The following is a 27,554-nucleotide window of genomic DNA, read 5'->3' as shown; positions in this document are numbered from 1 at the left end:
TTTCGGTGACTTCAGGTTGAAGATCGACTTTGATGACACTATTCCTGTTACTGTTTCCGTTGAATAACTGAAATAATGGCATTATATTTGTTAATCATGCAAGCATATTGTGATGCTGAGGATCAGCTTCACATTTTATTTACAATATATATGTTTATATGTATTTTCTTTAAATAACAAAGCCATTGTTCGTGCCGATATTCTTATAACTGTGTAATCAATGATATCACAATATCATCAACAAATATGTTGATTGTCTGATAATTAAAAAAGGACACATTTATCGGCTTGTATTCTGACTCCAACAAAAATATATGTCAAATAATGATGGTATTCTGATGTTATTATACACTGATAATATGATATTATGGCAAACGTATCAACTTCTATATATATATTATACAACAATAAGTCAAGAATATATGTTCTACCTTTGTTTGTTGATAAAATATACGACCGATCAGTATACGTCCACTGAAGCGGAAAAAAGTACATTATCTTTTTCACTACATAAGCATATCATGCACAATGGAGTGTGAAGGTGTTCAATGCGAATTATTTTCGGCTACATTAAATCGCATGCATATTAAGGTGTGAATATTTATAAGGAAAACTAATTCCGGATCCATGATCACATTATACACACTGAGGTGTGAAAGCTGGTGTCGGCTGCATTAAATCCTACTGTGCATAGAGGTGTGAACATGAATATTTAAAAGCTCTTTCGATTAAATTAAAACCTCATAACACTGAGTGGTGAAGGAATAAGGGATAGCATTATGAAAGCTTGAACAAAGATGTAATGACGCGTACAAGATATTTTTTCTTGCTATGTGACGTTTACAAATGGGTTCGTCACCACTTCTAATAGATCCTGGTTCGTGACTAGTCTACAGATGCAAATATCTACAAATATTACTACTATTTGGTAGCCTTTAACATACAACACATAAAATATAAGTTTTATATATACAGTAGTCTGTCTGACCGCTGACACCTAATCTTAATACTATATTAGCACTGTTTGCTTACATCTAAAACTAGTACTTGACTATGACTCGTCCCGTACCACTCACAACGGCTAGGTACTGGTCGCCGGTCTGTGTGTGACCGCTGACTATACGGGGGGTCGGTGACTAGCAATATGTATAATCGAACATGATAAGACGCTCTGACTGTTCCTATTTATTATCATCGGCCACCTAATCCCAGGTGTTTGCTGCTGACCACCAACACTACTTATAGTATGGTCGCTGACATGCCCGCCGACTGCCTCTTGTAGTCGCTGCCAAACACTCTGTGTTAAAATGACTAGTTGATGGATCAAAGAGAAGACCGTGGTCACATCTATCTTTCCACAACTATCTTCCGTTCTTGGGGTCTCTCCGCCTCTGTCTGCACAGTTTTGATGCCGAAATCAGAGTGTTGTGTTCTGTCAGAGCCGGCTTTTATACCCTCCGATATTGACCATCTGAGTCATTCAAGTGTTTTACATGTAAGGGTAAAATTACATAATCAAGCGTGCGGGAGAATACACGAGAATAGCTAATGACCCGAATTAACACATGTAAACAATACACAACGATGCCTGATCGGTATGTGATATCTATTTTCATTACAGTGTAATTTCATCTACACTTAATAGTTTGATAAATAAAATTACCTATCCAGGACAGTTTCTTTGATAAAAAAAAGAACATAAATGAAAAAGTGTTCATTTCCTGTATGCTTCTCACTGATTATTTTCAAAAATAACATTAGCCAACGAAAATTATTTTTTATACTTGAATCTAATCACACAGACAACTATCAATATATTGGAAGTTTTAAAGAAATATCTAATCCAAATGCCTTTCCGTACTTCTGTTATCTAGCGTTACGACATGTTAATATATTTGAGCTTAATGTCTACGCATACACGAGTTAATAAGCAATTGACAAGGTTCAAGGTAAAATCATTAAACCGGCCAATAACGTATGCTAGTCATCCATATGCCATGTATGTAACATTCCTTTAATGCTTGCATGTTTAAGTGTTGTCGGTCAGGTTTAATACATTGTGTTTACTTATTGATCATTGAACTTGTCTAAATGAATTCATACTCTTGTAAATTCTTCATAAATCTATTTTATACGTTTCCTTCCACATATGTATAACGTTTCCCGGTAACCTTGTGATTGTGTTTGTCAACACATTTGTTTCGGTAACAATATATAGAAATCATATTACAATTATTCTAATCAATTTTTATTTTCGATTTATGATTTTTTTTTATCTCTTTCATTGTACCTTTTTTCCATTTATTTATTTATTTATTATTGAAGTGGTATCAGTATTCAACCTGCTTTAGACATCAATAATGACATAGAAGATGATAAAGTTGCACCGATGTAAAGTGTAGAGTACGGGGTGAACGATAAAAACTAATAACATGTATAAATGTTTTCCTACCCAACCCCATCCCAACCAAATCCGCCCCTTCTTTATAAGACACATTTTTTTAATAAAATGAATTTATGTTTGATAGGCACGTACTTCTTCTTCACAATGTACCAAATAAGGCTTCAAGACTGTCCTTGTGTTATGTTATTATCTTTATTTATCGATTAATTCATTTCGTTTCATTTTATTTTATATCTTAAAAAAAATTTAAGCATGTACACGGGGCCATTTTGGCCGAGTGGTTAAGGTATCCCGACTCTTAATCACTAAATCTAAATAACTTGCCCTCCACTTCATGGTCGCCCGAGGTCGAAACTTACGTTGGGTAGTTGCTAGATTTCCTCCTACTCGAAAACCTGGCACGTCCTTAAATGACCCTGGCTCTTAATATTATGTTAAACAAAAACAAAATAAAAGGGACTTTTAGATATTGATGTTGTTGGGGTTTTTTTTGTTTTTTTTTGTTTTTTTGTTGTTTTTTTTTTTGTTTTTTTTGGGGGGGGGGGGGGTATTTTTTTTATTGTCATTATCTTGCAGGTTTATCCCGCTTTTGACCTGTCAAACACATTTACCTAAGTGCTAGGCATAAACCAATTGAAATGCTACACAATAAACTAACAATCAGGTAGCAACTATGTCATTTAACATTATTGGTATTTCTCGACCTGTATATAGAACCCATATCATTTCTAACATTGTCGAACATTAAACTCGTAAATCGTGAGCCATCTTCAACATCGTAGGAAGTAAAACCCAACAGAAATAGCATACGTAAAATCCAGGACTAAACCTTATTGCTTGTTCTGAAATTATGGTTTGAAAGTCAAATACAAATGACAGTGCAGAAATGTATCACAAAAATCGCATGAGATTTTGATAAGCTATACATGTTATCATTTGAGATAGCCTAGGACAGTTAAAGTAAACAACGCTATCAATGTAAGTGATTTGTTGCGAATAAGACTGATATTTCACCTATGAATGTACATTTTATGTTTGTTCAAGTCTTTATTATCATATCCAGAGTTAAAAATGATAACATAGTTAATAGCTAGTGCATGGTTAATATTTTTAGCTGACATACCAGTGTGACACCACCATAGTGGTTTTAAAGTAATCCTGCCCTCCGCTAAAGTATACACCAATATGTCACAACTTATAGTCGTATTTCTTTCACTGTTGACATCAGGATTATTAACAGGTACGTTTTTATTTCATGAATCTAGAGTGATTATGTTAACTTTAACCTACTATTCATATATAACTTTCATTTTGAAATACTATATTGATGCACGCTACACTTAAACGCGTTCAACTGTGAACTTGCGACTTTGATTATTCACATTTATGACTTGAGAAGTAAAAACATCTTTAAACGAAACGAGTGAACTATCCATGGTGAAATCGAAACGTGGTACAAACGAGTAGTCTGATACAGCTGCTAGTATACCCTTCCCAAAGCGCAACTGTAGATAGTATATGCATCTTGTTGATCTGGTCAGATTAATGTTAGTCAACATGTTTGAACTATGGCGGCAACCTCTTCATCAATACAGGTGTATGGCATGATAACAGTCTTGTAAATGTTGGAGTATAGTCAGTTTAGCTGATCGAAATCATTATGGTTTTCTAATCGTGTTGTAATCTGTAGATGGATATTTAAAATATTCAACAAGGGCATGTTGTGAAATGTGTAGGTTACGGTTGATGCATTTGCTACACTAATGATTAAAACAAATACACGTCTCTTCCGACACTATGATTGACAGTTAAGCCCTTGACATTTAAAAACATTCTGTGTGATTAGATTTAAGTATAAAGAAAAGTATTTTCGGTTGCTAACATTATCATAAATCGAAATCTAGATATTCGTTATTGACCATATACTATGAAAACATAATGCAAACATGTGTCGTTGAGATAGTTTATAAGAAATGAGTACATGTATATTCCAATCAATTAAAGAAACTATAACATTGATTAATATATAGCTTAACATCATATAACTACTACATATTTTTTGTTTGTTTGTTGGGTTTTTTTCTCTTTTATTTTTCTATAAATAATGCGTTACGTTTCACCAGTAAACGGCAGCCTTGTGTGTCCATCCACCTTACAGCAAACACAATACCTGATGTCGTATAAAGACGTCTGTATCTACCTCATCACTATCAAACTATCTTGGAATAACGCAAACTCCAACTGTCAACGAACTCGTGGACGTCTGGTGCAAATTCAGGACCAAGGAAAACAGGATTTCATCTACAACTCACTAAATGCCTTAAACTGGAGAGACACGGCTGTGTGGATTGGAGCCACACACCACGGTACTTGGACTTGGACAGACGGTAAATCATTCAATCATTCTGATATTTTCTCTTCTTTAAACAGGTTTAAAGTCCTTTATATAGAAAGGTATTTGAGCCAAAATCTATGCATCTGGCCTACATTCCAGTCCGTCTTGATTAATTACAAATTCTTATTAACATTTTTACTTTGATGTCACTTGATTACATTGTCAATTTCCCATTCGAAATTTTAGTAATGTTCTTTTCATTCACATTTCCTGGTTTTGCATTGCAATCGAGCATGGTTTTTTTTACATAAATTGTTGGTATTTTTAAACAACCAGGTACATGATAAAGTTATTCATTGATATCATGCATTATTTTCATACTCTTAAAGATTTTTTTTCATTAAGTTTTACCTTACTTAAACATTGAACTGGCTCTTGCGTATGCTTCTTAGTAAATCTGCTAAACATATTGATATTTGCAGTGTTTGCTTGATTGTTTTGGACACTTGTACCTGTCTTTAATTATTCACCTTTGATTAGGTTCAAGACTGTCATACACACATTGGCAACCAGGTTTAGGAACAGCGCGTGGTTTTATCTTCTCGCAGTCAGGGACGAAGGATTGTGCAGTAATGCGACTGGATGATAGTGGGAAATGGCAGGACTACAACTGTGCGTCTGCTCTGTATCATACGTCTATTTGTGAATACCGTAAGTGACGTGTAGGTTTCTACACCGAAAGGGAAACATTGTAGTTGAGATTATAGCAATTCTGTGTGATAACACTATAAAGGTTATAATCTATGAAGATCTCTGAATACCGTCATAGTATAAGCATAGCTGTCACGAAAAAGAATTGTATTTGATAAAATATACTGGAGGGTTAAAGAAATTCAATTAGAAATTGCACAGTTTACGGAAAAAAAGAAAAATAACACAATAATGGCTTAATTGAAATAGAAGGGAACTAATATCTTGTATGTGAAAATTTCACAGGTGTTATAGTAATTACAGCTTATTTCAATTTAAAAAGTTAATTGCAGCGTTATGTTCTTTCGTCCTTCTGGGAAAAGTCAGTGTTTTAAGAGTGTTGATGCCTGATTATAAATGCTGTGAAAACTCCAAACTAGCATCATAATTGGTTTGCCCAAAATTGAAACCAAAGTAATATATATTTCAAATATTGTATATCTGTTTAACTCTCTGACTGATTTCATGTTCATCGTCACCTTACAATTGTTTTAAATTGTCTTTTCGCATATCATTATACTGGGAATATTTCTCTGTTATTTCAGAAAAGGTAAATCGAATTACAACACATACTCCCGAAAATAACAACACCGACGACAACTGTGACAACAGCTACCCCAACAACAAGTACCATGGCATCGACCTCAACCAAAAGTACGTCCGCAATATTTCAGCATGAACAGTTCTTTTCTTGGTACATATACATTGATAATTGTGAGATATAGCAGATTTTTTTCATAAAACACTAGAAATGAAATAGCATGTTGGTGCTTAAATTTATACTTATTTCTTGAACATTTTCATGTTTTACAAAGGTAATAATCCGATCTAAAATATGGTGAATTATTACCGATTTGTCGTTTTCCTGGTTATTATTGTGATGCTAAAAGGACATTCGATTAATTCTCGCTGGTAAACCTTTTTTGTGTTATATTTTGCACAATTATTACTAAAAAGACAGCCTACATGTACGTATAACATTATCGATATTATACTGTTTTAATGGCAAGTCGTGGTGTTAAACTGAAAGAAAAAGATTCTTTTCTTTTTCAGAATCATGTTCATCGTTCCGTCCGGCGGCCTCTCTGGTGAAATTCTACAAACATTTCTGTCTCAGATTTGTAAAAGGTGACAAATCCTGGAACGATGCAAATTCTGAGTGTATGAGACAGGGAGGGTTATTGTTACAAATTCACAGTCAACAGGACCAAGACTTTATCTTCGAGAGCCTGAAGTCACTACACTGGAGTGACGCAGGAGTATGGATAGGAGCTACAGATCGCGACAGCGAGGGTCACTGGAAATGGAGTGATGGTAACTATACTGATATGTCAATTATCTTAACTTCCTTATTCTAGAATACATCGTTAACATGCTTTAATTGATAAACTATACACATTTTATTGATAACTAATACTGTAAATTGTCGTTCATAACATCGTTCTGTATATTGTCTTTTATATCTCGTTCTAGGCGGAGATTCCGTACATTATAGCTTTTGTGTCAACGCAATACCTATGTTGATTTCTTTCTTTTTTTTCTTTTGCGGAGGGGGGGGGGGGGGGGGGGGGGGGGGGTATTCTCTAGGAAGTTGGCAGAGTACACCTTTTGCATCGTTTAAGTTTTAGTTCGTTATTCATATCAAATATATTCTCTAAATAGAATAGTTTTTGCTAAATGTAGCTACTAATGCACATATATATATGATATATTACCAAGTTCCTTCATTCAGAGCAGATGATTTGTATTGCATAGAGAGCCGATTCGTTTAAAATAGTTCATGAAACTAAAATATCAGATATTATATAGGAATATTTTTATGTTCTATAAAAACAATCACAAACGATATTTTTGAATGAATTGTCTGAAAATATTGTGTTGTAGGTTCGCCCGTTATTTACAGTCACTGGAATACTGGTGAAGGACAACAACATAGTGCCAATAACGAGAACTGTGCTATGGTTAATGTTGATGATGGGATGTGGTACGACTACGGCTGCGATGATGTTATATATAATCAGGCCTACATATGTAAATACTGATTTGTGCGAGGACGTGACAAAGTAATCTTCCCTTTATATAAACAAAAATACCAGGCTTTCCATTTGAATGTAATTATATCCTTTATACAGAATTAAAAGGTACTTTTGTCCCTGTCTTTTTTAGGATTTGAGTAATTGTGCTTTATTCTTGTTTTTTGATATCTTCATTTTCCCCTTTTACCTAAATTATTATGCATGCATGCATCAATACAGGCAAACCAGAGACATAGTAATATCCCCTTTATATATAAATGTACACACATCAATACGGTCAGTGATTGGTCGAGATGTGTCATAGTAACCGCACCTTTTCCTTTATATATGCATATGTCACCATAGATAGTGATTGGTGCATATATGACATGGTTACCTCCCCTTCATATGCGTATGGCACCACTGGCTGTGGTTGGTGTAGATATGACATAGTTTCCTCCCCTTTATATATGCATTGGTATATCAAATTGATATTCTGCGAGGCATCAAACAAACTTAATATTTTTTCTGTATGAAATTAACATTTTTCTGTGTTTTTGTATATATAAATATATCAAGAGAGTCGAACATTCTTAAAAGCACCTTACATGGGTTTACATACCTATTGTTATCGCTGTGGATGCTATCTTAAGATAACAACGAACATGAATAAACACAGTTATCTTTTTTACATTGTTGTATTCCGACATCTTAACCGACGGCTGTGTTTTCTATATGTTGACCTGGGCTAAACTGTTTTAATTTTATTGAACACCAAATACACACAGCCTAATGCCAAAACTAGGCCAGTGGACTTTGTCGGACTGAAGAAAACCACCTTCATAATTTTCAGACTGTGCGTGTTCGACTCTGAATCTTGAGTGTCCAGTTCTGTGTATATAACAACATGTTTATTACCACAGAGGCGAGTCTTTTTATGCTGATATTAGGACTTTTAACAGGTGGGTAAAATTAATGGATTGTATTTTGCCTTTGTTGACTTAAATCCATATTTTTCGAAATTATTTACGTTTTTATATTTGTTTTATATCAAGCGCAATTTTTAATTTAAAAAAAGAGTGAGAAAAACAAAAAATCAAAGAAATGACAAACAAAGGAATGTTAATTACAAACGATATTCATTAAAACTTGCAAAATGGTATTTGAAGGGAAGTACGTATGGCAAATTCAAAAGAAGAGAAACTTTTCTTAGCATTTAATATAACTTGGTTGTTGCAATGACTCAAATGGAGATAACATATCATAAACATAAACGATATTAATCTGCGTTGTAGATCACAATATACAATATAAAAGCAGAAGCAATAATAATACACTTTGTCATGGTCGATATCATGAGCTAATTGAAAAATATTCAATTCCAATGTGTGATATCAAGTAAAACGTAATGGTGTTGTTATGTCCGGTGGTTCAGTTGTCATCACCTGATATTTTATTTTTAGAATGTGGCGTGATCTGGATTTGAAATTGATTTATATAGTGGGTGTCTTAATGCAGCAGCTCCTTTATATCTATCTGGGTCGCCTGGTCATATTCTTTTCGTGCTTTTACCAAGGTCGTTTTTATAACTCGTTTCAAAATATCATTACATATTTAAATGAAATATTTTCATTACAAGGATATTATTATTCTTTTCAAAAAGTACATATTTGCCGAAAGTTGATTTTCGGTTATTTTATATTTTTCAACTATGGTATCGTTCTAAGTCTGAAACATCTTTTCATCTTTAACTATTTGGATAGAAATGTTTCAATTAATTCCATCCGCTTTGTGCCACATGACCAAATAATAAATCATTCGCTGTCAAAATAATTAGTCTATGCAGTCAATGGTAGCTTTATATTAAACTAAGCGTTTTTTATCATGAATAGGTCGTGCCTATTGTAATCTTGCTGATGAGCTAAGAGACTGTCTGTCGTCTCTGCCGAGGACCCAGTTCGTAAAGTCATATAATGATGTTTGTCTGAAACTTATCACGAGGAAACTATCGTGGAACAAAGCCAATTCCAACTGCCACAGAGATGGGGGTCGTCTGGTACAGATTCAAAACCAAGACAAACAGGACTTCATCTACAATACACTGAAGTCCATGCACTGGGAAGACAGGGGTGTGTGGATAGGAGCAACTGACCACAGCAGTGAGGGGACATGGAAATGGACAGACGGTATATCAATTTAGTTAGCGGACCTAATACAAACTGATTTCATACTTAACTCAAAGACTGTCTTTTGTGGGAAATATAACATTTAAATCAATACCAATGACACTGTCGTTGGTATACAGAGTTGCATATTTTATTCACGGTCGGAAGGTTTTCTGTTATAGGTGATCAGGCATACGTATATGTTTATAAACAAAAAGTTGCTATCAATTAATTGAAGTAGTATATTCTGCGATTCATAGGTATTCTTTACATAACCAATACTGTTGGAAAGTTCGGTTTAATATTCCTATATATTCAACTTAATACCCCTAAATTAACCTGATTGGACTGATATTATTTTATGAATTTTATACAGGTACGGAACTGTCTTACGGATACTGGCAACCGGGAGAGGGACCAGCACATGGATTCCTCTTCTCCAAAGCTGGGTACGAGGACTGCGCTATGATGCGGCTCGACGACAGCGGGAGATGGCACGACTATGACTGCGGGACTATTCTGTATCGTCACACATCTATATGTGAATATAGTAAGTTGTATCTGTTCATGTAGTTTACTGGTTCTAACGAGTTTACATTTACACTTAGTCAATTTGACAATGAAAATACATTTTTTAATCGATTCACATTAAAAAACAATAGAAAATATTTCGAATTAGTCGTTGTTAAATGCAAATGTCGTTACTCTTAATATGCTCAATGATTTTGATGATTTTTTTTTTTTTGTTGATTTTTTTTTTTTTTTTTTTTGTAATTTTCTCCGTTTAAAAATCCTAGTCTTTTGTGTTATTTAAAATAATCAAAGATAATATCTTGTTTCGTTAAATAAGCATGGAAACCGTACAATTACGTCGTACATGATATGGTATGTACATTTTCCGACTGAAACATTATCTAACACACAGACTTACACAGGTACGTAACACGTAACAAAGGTAATGATTCACATGTCCACACGTGACAGTGGGAGATACACGTGAGAATGATACTATGCAGGTATGGCAAACGCCAGAGACAGTGAATTCCAACGAAACATTCAGATTAAAGTTAAGTTTATTGTATGTAAGGTGATAATAATGTATGCGTAAATAGGCATCATCGTGTAACAGAGCGCATGATTAATTACATTTTATCACTGCCTCCACTAGGGATCGAATCCGGGACCTCTGGCTTACTAGTCTTACGCTCAACCGATCGAGCTAAAGAGAAGATCTCTCTAGCCGAGCGGTTTATTGCGGCTAGTATTTACCAGGGTTACATATCGAGCTAAAGAGAAGATCTTTCTAGCCGAGCGGTATATTACGGCTAGTATTTACCAGGGTTACATATTGAGCTAAAGAGAAGATCTCTCTAGCCGAGCGGTATATTACGGCTAGCATTTACCAGGGTTACATATCGAGCTAAAGAGAAAATCTCTCTAGCCGAGCGGTATATTGCGGCTAGTATTTACCAGGGTTACATATCGAACTAAAGAGAAGATATCTCTAGCCGAGCGGTATATTACGGCTAGGATTTACCAGAATTACATATCGAGCTAAAGAGAAGATCTCTCTAGCCGAGCGGTATATTACGGATAGTATTTACCAGGGTTACATATCGAGCTAAAGAGATCTCTCTAGCCGAGCGGTATATTGCGGCTAGTATTTACCAGGGCTACATATCGAGCTAAAGAGAAGATCTATCTAGCCGAGTTGTTTATTGCGGCTAGTATTTACCAGGGTTACAATCGTGTAACATACGTTTATTTATTGATCTTAGGATAATATGCATAACGACTCATTTTGTGTCGAGCCTGCCTAGGCTAATTAGTTGTTGAAAATACCGTAAAGTCTCAGAGCTGTACACAATATGAAGTATACAATTCTTAAAGTGAGTGTATGATATTATTGTAGAGCAAACAGACTCTGAATGGAACAAGGGATCTAGTCGCCGAGGACTTGTGTTTTAATTTGTTTAACTTTTTATTTTTTATTTATTAATTTTCTTTTGTTCTCCATATGCGAAACGATTGCTTTTTTTCCCAGAATCACCTTGATTGATCCTTTATGTATATGTTTTCTCCTAGATAACAAGTTGTCATGATTGACTATTTCTTCTAAAGTTTAACAACCGGCTATCTGTCCTAACGATAAGCACCCTCGGATATCAATTTACGAATAATGCGGAACTACGGAGTTGATCATATAATCATAAATCCAATTTTTGCAAAGAACCATTTTTTAATCAGTAAATCTATATTTCAAATGTTTGTTGCAATGGGCATTAAACATATAATTATGTGAAACAAAAACATTATAATATTCAAAAGGCAATTTCAATTTTACCTCTGTAATATCCATATTGCAGAAAAGGTGTATCGACCTAAAATAACAACATTAGAAACAACAATTTTGCTGGCTACAACAACTCCGACAACTGTATCCACGACAACAAGTACCACGACAGCAAGTACAACAACTCCGACAACTGTATCCACGACACCAAGTACCACGACAGCAAGTACCACGACAGCAAGTACCACCACAACAAGTACCACGACAGCAAGTACCACGATATCGACCACAACTAAATGTACTTCCACTACTTTTACATTTTTTTATTTGTGTTCTTCATATCAGTGCAAGGCAGTATACTACTTACATGTTTAACTGGATGTTCTGCGTCATGCTGGTTTTTTGTTTAAATAAACAACACCAGTCCTACCATTAGGATTTACAGAGGAAATTTGAAAAATGAAAAAAAAAGTTAGTTTGTACTGTGGTATTGGCGCTAATCTATAAAGATATTCATGTTACGGTTTGAATTTTGTTGTAATATATATTATCATATTTCCATTGAAATGACACCAGATGGCTATTATTAAGTTTCTAATTACAGATCCTGCGTAATAATGCATTCCCATTACATTAATTAAAGAATTCGTTAAACGAGAAAGCGGAACTGCAGATGTAACACCAAATAAATTATTTCATAACTAGATGATTCAATAATTAGAAAGAAATATGAGTATCGTCGACGGACAAGGTAAAGCAAGTTTACGTACATCGACTAACATTGGGTTTTACCATTAAATCATGATGCTAATCTTTTTTCCCCTACAGTATCATGTTCTTCCTTCCACCCGGTTGCCTCCCTAGTTACTTTCTACAGGAATTCGTGTCTCAGGTTTGTCAAAGGTGACAAGTCTTGGAACGCGGCTAACGCAGAGTGTATGAAACAAGGAGGGGGCTTGTTACAAATACACAGTCTACAGGATCAGGAATACGTTTTCGAAAAACTAAAATCTCTCCACTGGAGTGACTCGGGAGTGTGGATAGGAGCTTCAGATGGTGACAGCGAGGGACGATGGAAATGGAGTAATGGTAATAATGGTGATACATTAGTTATCTGAACTGTCATATTCTCGATTATTTATCGGAAACTGAATATATTATTAAGCTAAAGTATGCCTACTAATAGAAAACTAAAACCATGCATTCTCAAACATGTAGCTGGTAAGCCGTTAAGTCAAAGTCTGTACTCGAGATATTTATGTCTTTGACTTATTTTGATTCCTGTTATTTCGTTAGAAAATTAACAACATCTTACATCGTTATTACAACAACGGAGATATTAGCACCTTTGCTGAAAAAGATATATATTCTTAGTTTTAGATGTGATTTGTCAAATATACTGACTAACAATATCACATATCAAATCACTTTTGTGTATCTACCTGCTTTTAAATTCTTCGTTTAGAGAAATGATATATTACAATTTCTTTAACGTGAAAAAAGGTGTCGTTAATGCACAAACCAGAATAATGTTGAGTCTATATTGGTATTATATGAATGAAATAATGTTGTTGCTACCAGATTATCAGAAGACAAAAAAAAATTTAAAAAAAAATAAAAAAATAAAAAACAGCTTTTGGCCATTTCAAAATGACGCTTCATTTTAACCACTTGTATGCTCTGGGGCTTTCGGATGGTCCACGCTGACCTTCATGTTTGACTATTGACAAGCTTGCTACAATATTTTCTATCATTTTCCTTAAGAAACAGTTGGAACTACATTGTATTTAATTTGGATAATAATAATAGCTAAATTTTATTATCAACATTATGTTTTTAAATCATTGGAATTGTTATATTGCAGGTTCGCCGCTTACTTACAGTCACTGGAGTAGCGGTGAAGGACCACAACACAACGCCACGAACGAAAATTGTGCTATAGTTAATGCCGATGATGGGATGTGGTATGACTACAATTGTGAGGAGGTTATCTATAATCAGGCCTACATATGTCAATACTGACAGCAGTAAGGGTGGAGATGTGACGTAGTTATCTCCCCTTTTATCAAATGTCGAACTGACTGTCTTTTTTTTTTTTTTTTAATTAATTAAGGTTGTCTTACCGGTATAAACTATTTCAACATGCAGTGATTTGTTTTGTTTTTTTCTTATTTGACTAAATAAATGTCCTTTATCAGTGTCTTTTTACAACATTTCCCCCTTTTTGGCAAAATCAAAAACAAAACGAAAAATTCCATCCTTAAAGCTGACAGTGCAAGTTAAAAAGCATCTAATTGAGATTAAAAAAAAAATACATGTAAAGATTTCCAAAAATCGTTTCCGAGACATTCCCCAGTTATGGTAGTGTCGTATCTAAGGACGGGCAGACATTTTTCTTTTTTGTTATGCATGGATACAACCAAGCCGCCGCTGCTATAAAAAGAACGTGCTTCGTCACACTCGCATTCACTCTAACCTCAGGTGTTCACGGTGACACACCTGTATCACCTACACTATATCTGTACACCACGTGACCTACAACTGAATTCGCGAACGACACCATACAGACGGAGCACTTACCTGTAACCTAAGCAGAAAGATGGTCAGTGTCTCTCAGTTTATCTTTCAAATGTTGTTCAAAATAAAATCTCCAAATAAATGCTGAAAATGCATAACGAATTAATCCGAAATACTCTATCCATTTTCTCACGTGTTTTTCGTGGTTGCAGCCATTTCGATAAGAAGTAAACAGTCTGAGGAGTTCCAATTTTTACTCGCGTCTAGCACTCGGAACTCCTCGGATGCATTCATATTATCTACACTACACTAGGGCTGTTGTAGTGCAGTAGTGCAGTTTTATCACGCTTTACTTGCGTTATGACACGTGCACAAATAATACGAAGACAAGGAAAACATATCGATGGAAACTATGGATATAATACTGTAACAGTTGTAAAGACTCAGGTAGGAGTTTACTCATATATACTCTGTTTATAATTTTATTAGGTACATGGGGTTTTCTATGCCAAAATTTATTGTATTGTCAAAATGTTCTTTTCTTCCTTTTAAGTTTTATTGTAAAATAAAATTTATAGATATAATTACCTCTTTTAATTCCATATCCAAGTTCTACAATTGCGTACAATGAAAACAAAAACCCGTTGACGTGTGTATTGAGAACGTATACTATATAATAATGGAGAGATGTGTCGCTTTGCGTATGTATCGATAGACTGATCCTTGTTGTCAATGAACGCACGCGCTTTTATAGCGGTTCGTATCCATGCATAACGAAAAAGAAAAATGTCTGCCCGTCCTTAGATACGACACTACCATAATTGGGGGATGTCTCGGAAACGATTTTTGGAAATCTGTACATGTATTATTTTTTTTTAATCTCAATTGGATGCTTTTTAACTTGCACTGTCAGCTTTAAGAAATATTGGAGCTTACTGTTGAATGATCTGTATTGGTCTTGCTTAGATTGCTCTTTATCTACTTTTTCCTGTTTTCCCTTAATAATTTAAAAGCAAGAAGTCAGCTACATATTATGTATATACATTAAAACAATACCCATTGGTTGCTTTCTGAAAACATAATTACTCTAAACAATACATTTTAATCTGCAGACCATTTATTCTCGATTCTGTCTATATAAAAAGAACATAGGAAGAGACTTGGGACTTAGATATTCAGTTTGAACAGTTTTTCGGTTTCTTTATCAAAGGTAACGATAATAAAGCTCAATTGTTTAAAATAAAGATGAAACTTTGACGGCTATTTTGTTTTTCTGATCAAACCTCATTGAATTGTCATCAAGTCAACCTTACTGTATGAGACAAATGATGTAGCTTGTCAACGGTTAACATTGGTTCGAATGATTTTGCGAATGTAGGGAACTCTGATAATTATCAACTCACACACACTTGCTATTTGTCAGATATGGAACTTTTGTGAGGTTAATATAGTGTTATATCAACCTGGTAGAATCAAATATTAACAGAATGCAGACTCATAGATAAATATTTCAAAAAAAAAATCAATTACTGTTATATACCGCGACGGTTGAATAAAAGGTTCTTAATTTTTGTACTAAATATAAGACTTGTTTGTATAAGAATGGAATGACAATACATGTATCATAAACATGGGAAATTTACATTGCGGTATTACATGTATAATGTTATACTGATAATGACATCATAAACGCAATATCGATTAGTATTTTCTAAAAATAAAAAAATCAGTTTAATATCTCAAAGCCTCAATGTGGCCATTTTAAGCCAAAGAAAATTGACTAGATCATACCATATGTAAATATATATATATATATTCATACCAAAACAACATACATCGTAAAACAAATTAGATCTTAAACCTTTAAAAGAAAGGTATCATATGATAAATGGTGCAAAAAAAAACGAAGTTCACCTTTTCGCCATTGTCATTCCTACATATACAAATATGAAACATGTTTGAGTTAATTGATTACTTAACAACCCCGGTGCTACTAAAATAACCCCCATTTAATAAAATGTGATAACATACCTGTGGTTGAGCTGTGATTGACTATGGATTAATGGAATATTTCACCTCTCTTGGGTTGAGATTGGGAGATCTCAACCCGAGGAGGGATATTGTTAAATTCCCAAACGTAAGGCTTGCAATCTCCCTCCGAGGGTTGAGATCTCCCTATCTCATCTCAACAAGGGGTGAATGATTATTTTTCTCTTACCTCCTTGTTTTCCTAATCGAAGTGTGAACCAAATCCAAACGTAGGTAAACAACAACACGTGGATGGCGGATGATAGTTGTGATAAGGCTGCAGCAGACGCTTTACACTTTACGATGAAATATAGTTCTAATTAGCTTGTCAAAAAGATCACCAAACACTCAGTTAACTCTGATAATTAAGACCTATTTTAATTGGATTTGATTTGCGAATAATATTGATATTTAGCATTCAAACATTCCTGTCAGGTCATAGTAACGTCATCCTATCGATAACAAGAGTACGTTCAAAGAGCAGGTGTAGCATGTCTTTTCCCTAGGGTGAGATAAGAAAATCTCACCCCGGTAAAACTGTGGATACCCCTTTCCAGGGTGAGAGACAATATAATATCTTATCGGTTTCATCACGATATCTATACCACAGACGTATTATAACAATAGCTCAACAACAGACGGTATATTGAATCTTTTTATTCTTACTGATATTGTTAAATCAAATGTTACTTCACTTATTTTTGATGTTTGCTTGTTGAATGTTTCCATTTTTTTGTTTTAATAATAGATACCAAATGAATCGCTACGCATATAATCCCACGACCAACATATAAACGTATGGTATGCGATGATGCATATTTACGCTTACATTATTCTCATCTTACATACAATAAATGCTATTTTTTTAATTTATATTGCGATTTTAATCAACAAGGGCTATACATGCAATCATAAAGTTGAGAATATTGAAGCCTGTATTTTAGTGAAGTAGTGTAACACATACATCTAGTTTACACCTCACTTTCCACAATGTGTCTTTGTTGCATATGTTTAACATACATCTCAAAACAATTACACGGGTGGAAAACTCGAATTATTTCGATCATCAGTTGAACTGAGTAAAGTCTTAATTGTGAAGGCCTGCTTAAACATAACACACACGTGAAGATGAAGAGGTTGCCGTCATAACTCAAGTTGGGAATTGATTTTAATCAGACAAAACCAATTAGATGCATTTGATATCTTAATTTGCGCATTAGAGAGGGTAGAGAGCATACTCGTTCGGTTTAAAGATGCACTTTCTTCGAAAGACATGAATATCAATTCTTTAAGTATCAACTGAATAATCTAGCAAGTTGCTTCACGCTTAAATGCACTCTGCACAATCAATAGATTATAATTTAATTATATTAATAGTATAACTAAATCTTAACAATTTGTCCAGATTAATAAACTAAAAATACGAACCTTTTAATAATCCTATTGTCAGCAGTAAAAGATTTACGGCTATGAGTTGTAACATATTGGTGTATTCTTAGGCGATGTAAAGGAATACTCTGATTAAAAAAACTATGACAGCGTCACACTGGTATGACAACTACCAGTGTCAATCATGTATTAATTGTTGACTATATTATCATTGTTTAGTCCTAGATACGTATGGAAAGACCGGAACACACCTAAAATATATCTATATAGGTTAAGTATCAAGTCTCATATACAATAACGGACGTACATTATTAACACTGTTACTTAAATTGTTCTGAGCTATCTCGAATGATAACAAATTTAGATTGTAATGCATTACGATAATACATATTAAGTACATGTGCTTTTGTTATTACAATTTGCTGCATTGTCAATTGTATTTATATTTCAATCCATAATTCGTAGCAAATAAATAAAGCAATTTCTGTATTATATATTGGCGAGTTATCCCTGCTGTTCCTACTGAATTTTGCTTCCTGATATTTTGAGAGTGGCTCGATACTTACATCTGTATTTCGACAATTCGACACTGTTGGAGAAGATTTAGAATCTGAGACATTCCAAGGATACTAAAGAACAGATTTTCGTTACCTGATAAGTGTTTCTATGTGTACTTTTCGATTGTTCTCTGTCTAACCCGGATGATAAAGGTAATCAATTACTTTGATAGTTCAGAAGCTGGATAAATCTGTTTCGCAAGTGTTTTGGTACAACAGTTGAATGATAGAAAATAGATAAAAATAATGAAATAAAATAAGATGAAATGAACAAATCAATAAATATCCAGGGAATAGACGATCTGATGATACCAGATCTTGTCGCCCTACACAATCTTAAAACAAAGATGGTTCTGAAGCATCACTTACAGGTACATTGTGAGTGTGAATTATATGCTTATTCCAACTAAAATTTACCAAAACAACAAATTTATCAATCTTTTACTTTTCATAGTAAATGGTAAACACGTTATCAGTATGTATCTGGTATCATGTACTCGACTCAAACATAGTTCAAATCATCAATGATGTCCAAAGCAGGTTGTATATCCAATGTTGACGTCATTTAAAATAAAGAAACCGAATTTGAAATTATTGAACAAACGCACGATTTATAATTATTGCAATCAAAATCATATATATTGACTGACACAAATCTGTTAACAAACACAATCGCATGGTTGCTAGGAAATTGTATACATATGTGAAAGGTAAATTCGAAGCGTTGACTTGTTATATTAATAATTATATAGTATATTGATATATATGTTGTGACAAAGATTGCATATTTATTTCGACATAACGGTCATTTATTGGTAAACAAACAGAGCTTATAAAAGTGGCAAATAACATAGACTAAGTTATCATTAACGGAATGTTGTATTCATCACATATATGGATGACTGGTATGATTTGTTCCTTAAAAGTTGTTTATTGATTTTCACTTATAAGCTTGTTAGCTTGTAAATAACTCCATCACGTATTGGTAAACATTAAGGTGAAATTTATTAACACGTCAGAACGTTAGACACCGAAAGTTCCTAGTGGCATTTAAGTTAGATGTTTGTACTAACATTTTTTGTTATTACCCTTCTTTGTGATAATTTATAAGAATAATGAAAAAATGTATTGGTTGTTAATATTAGTGAACTCGTAGGACGGGGTTTATAGATATTTAAAGTTTTTTTGTGTTTTTTTTGTAAAGAAAGAATCTTTCCTTGATACAAAATTGAATATAGTTACCGCATGTCCTTTAAACCCTTAGTGTACGTGAGATTCATATTCTAACAGAGAGTGTTTTAACATATTCACGTTGAACATAACACTTAAATACACCGGAACACCACCTTTCACATCTCAATGTTCATGAGGTGATCATGTAAACTTTCCCATGTACAGACTCAAATCTTAATATCAATGAGATTTGATGTAGCCGAAAAGACTTTATAATGACACTTTCACACTCCGTTGTGAATGATTTAAACAGTGGTTTTAATGTTGTTATAGTCGATATGGCAGTAAGATGTATGGTGGGCAAATGGCATGGGAATCCGTAAGGGTTCCATGCTACATTTGCCAAACATACATCTTGCTGCCATATCGACTATGACAACATTAAAACCACTGATCAATACTTATATTTACATTGTTTTACCATTTTCGTCAACTTTAAAAAAACGAAACCAACACGAACAAATCTCGCCCCTTTTAATGTCACATGACCCACTTGGTGTTATAGCCTGAGGCACTGGGTGTTATAGGCGTATGGTGGCAACTGCCTCTGAACATTGTGGGAATGGGGAAATGCGGAGCAAATGTAAATATATTTTGTATGAAGTGCAAAAAGATATTTCACCGTGCAATTTTCAAACTTCAGTGCACATTCACTGATCGGTCGTTTAGCTCAACCAGTAGATATAATGTAGCACCTATCTTCTTGAATAATCATTTTATATATAAATAGGTATATATCCAAATGTAACATTGGCATTCTACTGGCATATGATGCTACCTTTATACTATCAACATTTGACATTTGTTTGTGTTTGAGTCTTGATTTAAATATCAATTATACGTTTGTCTTATCAAAAATAACAATAAAGCAGACCATCATGATTGCTATGTATGACTTCGTAATATCTATGCTTTTAAATTATCAAAAATGGATTTAAGTATATTGGATGGGCAATTGCTTTAAAACAACACATCATCAATTTGTATACTGATGTAAATAGCATCAGAAAAGCAACTGATTAAATATATATATATATATAATTAATTTAGTTATTTGTTGACTTGAGTAGAAACGTTTATTATCGAATTTACAAAATGACAATTAAAGGGAAGGGGTAAATGGTATTTTTCCGTTTCCGCCATTATGGAAGAAACAAAATCGGCAACCTTCAAAATGAGCAGAGCTATGTTTCGATTAGTTCTTCTCGCATGAAACGAAAAATGTCCATAGTTCGTAAAGGGGTATGTCTTATCGGCCTTATCGATTATACTCAATATTTACTCCCGGTTTAGATACTGTTAACATTTTTTAGCGGTACTTGACACGCCATATGTTCGACATACTTATCTTAAGCGATTGCTGACAGGTAAAAGTCCATAACCTGACCGGAGCGTTCACGCTAAATTCAGTGGACAAAGAAGCGGAGAAAATATGGATACAGATACAACATCGATCCGCCTTTTTATTCAATTGGTGATAATTTATTGCAATGTATATCACACAACATCAGGTAAGTAAATGCTATTTACAAATTAAGGTATCTAAAATATTATTATAATCAACATTGTTATCCGAGTACTGATTGCTAGATAAGGATTCGGGGGAGGGGAGAGGGGGCGGGGAGAAGAAAAAAATGACAATAATGCTGTAAAATATTATCTCAGAAGCATTTTAGATAAATACGTCATTGGTTTTAATGTATTTATTTGTCTAATGCGATCAAAATAAATTTTATGCAAACCAGTGTTTAAATAAAGATGTCTCGATACCTGAACAAAGAGTGCATTGGTTTTGTATTCACCTTTGAATTTCGTTGTTTTTTTGGTTTTTTATGTTTCTTCCATTCTATACTAACACCACTTTCGTCCAAATTGGATTTGTTTTGGGATTCTCTTTTCCTGTCATTCCTTACAAGTGTAATTTGCTTTGTTTATTTTTTGAAAAGAATAGCAAAAATGAATTAAAAAAACTATAAAAAAAAACACATTTGAAAAATAAATAGAGGAAAACCAATCTTTAAGTATTAAGGAATAGATGCATGGTGATGGCCTACACACTTTTAGTACTCATTCAAGTTCTTGTCATATTTGCATTTTCATTTCAGACCAAACTGTCTGCTCAAGCTATCTTGTATCTGGTATTTATGGGGTTGAAGACGCAGCATTGACCGCTTCAAGCACATTTACTTCAAATGGCGATCATAGACCAGAATACGCCAGACTGTATCATGATGGCTTGTCCAAGCATTCACTGTCGTGGTCATCGGCATCTGTTAATGATCAACAGTATATTCAGGTAAATATATGAGTCGCGTGCTTAATGTATACTAGAGACCAACCAACCAATTGTTTTCCCATAGACCTTAGTGTTAACGTTTTGGATTATTTCATTCAAATTCTTGAATTGAATATGACGATTATGGTTTATAACAAAAGTTTAGGGTCTGATATAACACCTTATCAAAAAAAAAGTTGGGTCCTTCAGCTCAAATTTTCTCCATGGTAGCCATTTTGAAAATAGGTGAATTTCGCAGTAAAAATTCTCAAAAATCTTAAATGTTTACCTGTTTACTATTATTACGTGAACTTTTGGGGAAAAAAACAATCGGACTTAAGAAATTTATATCAACATTTCTTATTGATAGTTACCTATCAGGCTACATATCTATTTTCTCACTTCATAACATACTGGCCAATCAGTGGCTGCCAGACATTTTATCCTTGGCTCAACGTTCTATACTCAGGGGCTGTTTCAAAAATATATTTTTTCAATTGGTTGGTTGTTCCCTACTAGCAAACTATCACTGCCCCTTATAGGACTGTAAGAGTAGGGTGTTTTATTTCTGTTGTATATTCCTTTTTGCGTTTGTATACTCAAAATGAATTTATTTATTTATGTTCAAATATCTTTTTGCTAAAACCTTTCCGAATAATGTACAATATTTGCATAAACATCAACTATATATTTACAACTTCACGGTGTATTCCCAATTTGCCATTATCAAAGAAATTGACGTAAAATCTTCAGTGAACGTAAGTTCGGCGCGTAGGAATGCATTAAAGGCAATCACTGATGAATCCGAACACCCACGTGCGATAAGGGTCTTTGTTTTTTTACATTTCGAGAATCCATTCCTAATAAACTATTATGCAAATCAAATCAACTTTCGAATTGAGGTTGTAAATGTTTCAAATGTGTTACGAAACTTACTTCCTATATCTTACACATTTTTCCCGCCAAATTGGTGACAGCTGTTCTGCTATTCAATCAGTAAAAGGCCTTTTCCTTCCGTTCATAAAACGACCAATGCATGACGATTATTGTTTTTTTTTGTTTTTTGTTTTTTTTGTATTATTTTGTTTTTAAATCTGCGTAAGTAAAAGAAAAAAAACTGTCAAAATGTATATATCTATAAGATTTTATTTTCCTCTTTGGTGTTTACTCGTATGTAGAATGCATTGTACATATATTTCCACATGGCGCGCTTTCTGTCATGATGAAATATCAATATACAGAATAAACACCAATAATTATATCTAAATTGTGACTCACAATACTTGTTTTATAGCACATTAAATCATTGATAACATGAGTTACTATTTAGCATTTCTTGATAAGTGATTTGGTGACCATGTTTCTACAGGAATGCTATCCCACAGGTTTAACATCGGTGAAAAACATAAAAAAAAAAAATATTAAAAAAAAAAATTGTGAAATGAAAATGCACAAAGCTTTGTTTATGTTGCATAAAAGAATAAATAGCATTATGCAGGATGTTGCATTCTTCGCTAAGCGCAAAATCAGTAACACTGTGACCAGTGAAAAAACACCTGCTGCCCTGATCTAGTCTAGTTAAAATGACGATAAAGACATACATTGGTATCCACCAAATTGCATTGATTTTCAACTTTCTACAATATACAGGTGAAATTTCCAAGAGAAACAGTGGTCGACACCATCTTGATTCAGGGCCGTGGTGACTTAGATCAGTGGGTTAGTACATATTATATACTGTACAGTATGGATGGAACAACATGGACCACTGTGACATCACAAAACCAGGAACCAAAGGTAAATGATGTAATTTTGTACTTGTGTTGAGGCCACAATAAGGTTTTTAAAACTTTCAAACCATTTTTTTTTTCAAACCGTGTGTTTGAAAGTGTCATTTTTCTAAGTAACAATGGCTATATTAAGCAATTGCTCCTTCGACAACTTTGGGTTATGAATATCACAGCTTTTATAAAGTAAAGCTTCTCTCTTAGAATTTTATTTTTTGTTATATCATTATTGATTTAAAGAAGTAGATTAATGAAATGTTTAGATATGAATGGATATTTTGTAAGGACATAATTGCCACGGCCTTCATTCTATAAAGAAGTCATCTGTTTTCACTAAATTTGGCTTTAAACCGACAAAAATACTTTTTTGACTAATCAATAAAATATGTTCCAAAATGCTATTTCTAAAAAGAAACTTCGATCATATATACTGCATTATTAAAACGAACAATTTTTTAACAATGATTGTGCTTGGTTAGTCGACAATTTGTGTAACAAATACATGTATAATCACGATAACGTGATAATCACAATGTGATATTCTTTTTATTCTTTCGATTTCAATGATTATATATATATATGAATAAAATATTCTCTGCAAAATTATCAAAAATAATCAAAGTGATCAAAATATCTAATGTTTCTAGGTAACAATTTTTTTTTTTTTCATTCTATTTGCTGTAGTTTCCTATAAAAAAACGATTACTTGAAAACTATAATCCTCAGCGTCACGTATGCTTGCATGATTTCCCAATCTGCCGCAATTATTTCAGTTATTCAACGGAAACAGTGACATGAATAGTGTAGTCAAGGTCGATCTTCTACCTAAAGTCACCGCAATGTACCTTAGAATCAATCCTCGAAGCTGGAACAAGCACATAAGTCTTCGCTTCGACGTCAGTGGATGTTACAAAGCGAGGAAAAAACGTAAGTAAAACAAAATCGCCTTACATAATTGTCTTGATCTGGTAAATCAGATTCTCTGAAACCAACGATGACTTTATATTGTAGTATCTTTTTATCATAAATATATTTAATTAATATAATCAATATAAATATAATTTCCTTCGGGGTATGAAAATATTTTTTTTGCAAACTATGAATCCGCGTTAATTGTTTTTTTCTAATCTAAAACATGTTTTGTGTACAATTTTACGGGTTTTATTTGGGATTCTTTTTTTCAAATCAATACGCAACGTCAATTGTCGTGTTATGACGTCACATTTTTCGCGCCATTCTCGGAATTTCTTTCATTGAAGAATGAAAAGAATTTTTCGACCAATCACGTTGGACTATTTACCATGAAAACAAAGAAAAATTAATTATTTAATTTTATTTGTTTGTTTGTTTGTTTGTTGTTGTTTTTTTACATGTATTTTTTATTTTTGGTAGTTTGTGATTATTTAAACCAACATTAATGTAATTTGTGTTCCTGAAACAGGTTATCAATCAACGTTTTTTCGACTGCAGACACCGCCATCAGCTGCTCTTCAGTATTACCTCATGAATGAGTCCATGTCAACAACATTCCCAGCATGCAGTGCGATGTGCCATACAGAAAGTTCCTGTTTTTCGTTTACTTTTGACGTGAACCAGAAACTTTGTCGAGGTTACAAAACCGTAATCTTTGGCAAACATGGATCCTTCACTAATGAAGCTGTTCACTACTTTGTTCAAAACGGTATTTTTTATTTCAGTTGTAAAACGAAGGATCTACGTATTTTCGCAAAAAAAAACATGTGTCAGTTTTATTTGCTATAAATATGTAATTGGCAATAAAAAATATGTATGACACTTTTTATTGCATAAACATTTAGTGAAAAATGCGATTTGTATTTACTTAAATTGGACCGTAATTGATGATGATACAACACTAATGCTGCGTTGCCAACATAAAATGAAAACGATCGAAAACAAAACAGCATGAAAAAGTTTCACATTATAATCAACTTCAAAAAGTTTTTTCTTTATTTAAAAAAAAAAAAAAATCAAGAAAAAAATCGATAATTCAATCAATCCCGATAATGTATCATACCCTGTCACTTTATTCTGCATGTAATGCTCGATCTAGTATTTAGTGAAGGAATAACACCTGCTTCTATTGATATTATTGCTTGTTTTCTTTTCCTTTTTTTCTTTTTTTGGGGGAGGGGGAGGGGGGTGGTCTTTTTTTTATGTTTGTTGGTTTTTGGTGTTTTTTTTTTTAAAATTCTCCCTTGTTTTAATTATATGCGTTTCTAAAATATAGATTCATTTTTTAGTGATAGGTGATGTATTCAATTTCGGTAATGTAACAGCTTTAAACAATTGTATCATTTTCTTTTTATGCTAATCAGAAGATTGGATTTTTTTTTCTTTCAGTCGCCAATCCATCTCTGGGATTTCAGCAGCTACCAGCTTCAATTTTTAAATACAAAATCAACGAAGTTATCCAAGACCAAAATGAAGCGTTTCATCTTTGCATTAGCTATCAGTCTCGATTGATCAGAATCGCTTCGAAATCCAAAATGGAGACTCTACAGAACATCATCGCTGGGAATACTATACTAAGTAAGTATTACCCCAACCAAGTAAATTAGTGATATGTATGAAATTTAAGAAAATAAAATAAAAAATAAATCTTCAAAAATATAAAGTCTGAATTAAAAAAAAATTGTTGTCATAGAAATGAGTTCAACAACATCAAATGGAGTTAATCACTTTCTCAATGTAATATTATATTATGATGCGCAAGGTTTTTTTATCAGATAATATCTTCCCTTCATCATTAACAATTGCACCTTGTATTCCGTTCCTCGAAAATCCGCTGACAATATTGCATTACTAACTTCAGGGAAACACCACAACCAGTTATTTGTGTCTGGGATGTACGTAGCGCCTCAGTGGAAATACAATGACGGATCGGAAGTGATCAACAGCGTCCTCTGGTCTCCAGGCAACCCTAACGTCACACAAGGAAACTGTGTTATATTGACGCTAGCAGGTCTCGCTAGTATGGACTGTGCAGAAAAGCTATTTTCGATTTGCGAATCATTCTGATAACGTGTACATATTGTGATACATATTTTACCAATGGTCTATCTGTAAAATGAGCATCGCCGTTGGAAAAACAGTATCTATAATGTATCTACAATGTACCTCCACTTATTATTTCCAGTATAGCATTATCATTAATATAGAATCATCATAACAATGACAGTGATAATAAGAATTTAACTTCTTTGAAAGGAATACACGGACATTGAAGGCATTTATACCTCTCAATCAAAAGAAAACGAGAGACAATCTACATCTCACTGATGTTGTTTTTATTTTTATTTATTTTTTTTTTATTATAATTATTATTTTTTTTCGCCATTTGCGTCGTAAATTAAACTAATTTTGATAAGAAGTATAAATCTCAAAATAGACAGGTCATATCTTACCGAAACATAGTAAAAACCATATAACTTCTTAGTTGATAGAAAAGAAGAAGGACGATATTTTCGTTGATTTCGATTGTGTTCACATTATTTCATTGATCTTAGAAAGTTTGAAACCAGGCTTATTGTTAAAGCATGTCTTTTATTATTGCCTTTGAATTAGAAGTTACGAATTCAACAAATACATTTAATGACAACATCTGGACGAGTTTGCGTCCCCATCGAGGCAAGACTTCATGCGCATGTAGGTTAAGTTGCATTTATAATTAAACAGAACAAAAATAACCATAATAAATAAAAACATTAATTGATAATTTCTTCGTCAGTTCGATGTGTTTTCACAACCGTATTTCATTGTTTGGAGTCCAACGTCCTTATTGGGAT

The 27,554-nt window shown here is 33.4% G+C and overlaps 4 protein-coding genes across 4 annotated transcripts; all 4 read left to right on the top strand.

The window, feature by feature from the left end:
- The first annotated feature begins 6,121 nt into the window (after window positions 1–6,121).
- Window positions 6,122–7,531, top strand: LOC117344775 (low affinity immunoglobulin epsilon Fc receptor-like). Its single transcript, XM_033907600.1, has 3 exons — window positions 6,122–6,143; window positions 6,543–6,803; window positions 7,374–7,531. The coding sequence occupies exons 1-3, from the start codon at window positions 6,122–6,124 to the stop codon at window positions 7,529–7,531; spliced, it is 441 nt and encodes a 146-aa protein (XP_033763491.1).
- A 734-nt stretch (window positions 7,532–8,265) lies between these two features.
- LOC117344774 (hepatic lectin-like) lies at window positions 8,266–10,242 on the top strand. The gene is made up of 3 exons (XM_033907599.1): window positions 8,266–8,466; window positions 9,397–9,690; window positions 10,046–10,242. The coding sequence occupies exons 1-3, from the start codon at window positions 8,412–8,414 to the stop codon at window positions 10,240–10,242; spliced, it is 546 nt and encodes a 181-aa protein (XP_033763490.1). The 5' UTR covers window positions 8,266–8,411.
- Window positions 10,243–10,546: 304 nt separating this feature from the next.
- LOC117344773 (galactose-specific lectin nattectin-like) lies at window positions 10,547–14,058 on the top strand. The gene is made up of 4 exons (XM_033907598.1): window positions 10,547–10,554; window positions 11,998–12,260; window positions 12,791–13,051; window positions 13,827–14,058. The coding sequence occupies exons 1-4, from the start codon at window positions 10,547–10,549 to the stop codon at window positions 13,982–13,984; spliced, it is 690 nt and encodes a 229-aa protein (XP_033763489.1). The 3' UTR covers window positions 13,985–14,058.
- A 7,045-nt stretch (window positions 14,059–21,103) lies between these two features.
- On the top strand, window positions 21,104–27,071 carry LOC117344516. Its single transcript, XM_033907276.1, has 7 exons — window positions 21,104–21,197; window positions 21,792–21,982; window positions 23,612–23,758; window positions 24,522–24,675; window positions 25,190–25,429; window positions 26,110–26,298; window positions 26,582–27,071. Exons 1-7 carry the CDS (start codon window positions 21,119–21,121, stop codon window positions 26,785–26,787), a joined length of 1,206 nt encoding a protein of 401 aa, XP_033763167.1. The 5' UTR covers window positions 21,104–21,118; the 3' UTR covers window positions 26,788–27,071.
- The last annotated feature ends 483 nt before the right edge of the window (window positions 27,072–27,554 follow it).

The sequence above is a fragment of the Pecten maximus genome, chromosome 16 (genome assembly GCF_902652985.1).
Source record: "Pecten maximus chromosome 16, xPecMax1.1, whole genome shotgun sequence".
In the NCBI taxonomy this organism is placed as follows: domain Eukaryota; kingdom Metazoa; phylum Mollusca; class Bivalvia; order Pectinida; family Pectinidae; genus Pecten; species Pecten maximus.
This window is presented reverse-complemented; position numbering and strand designations above follow the sequence as displayed.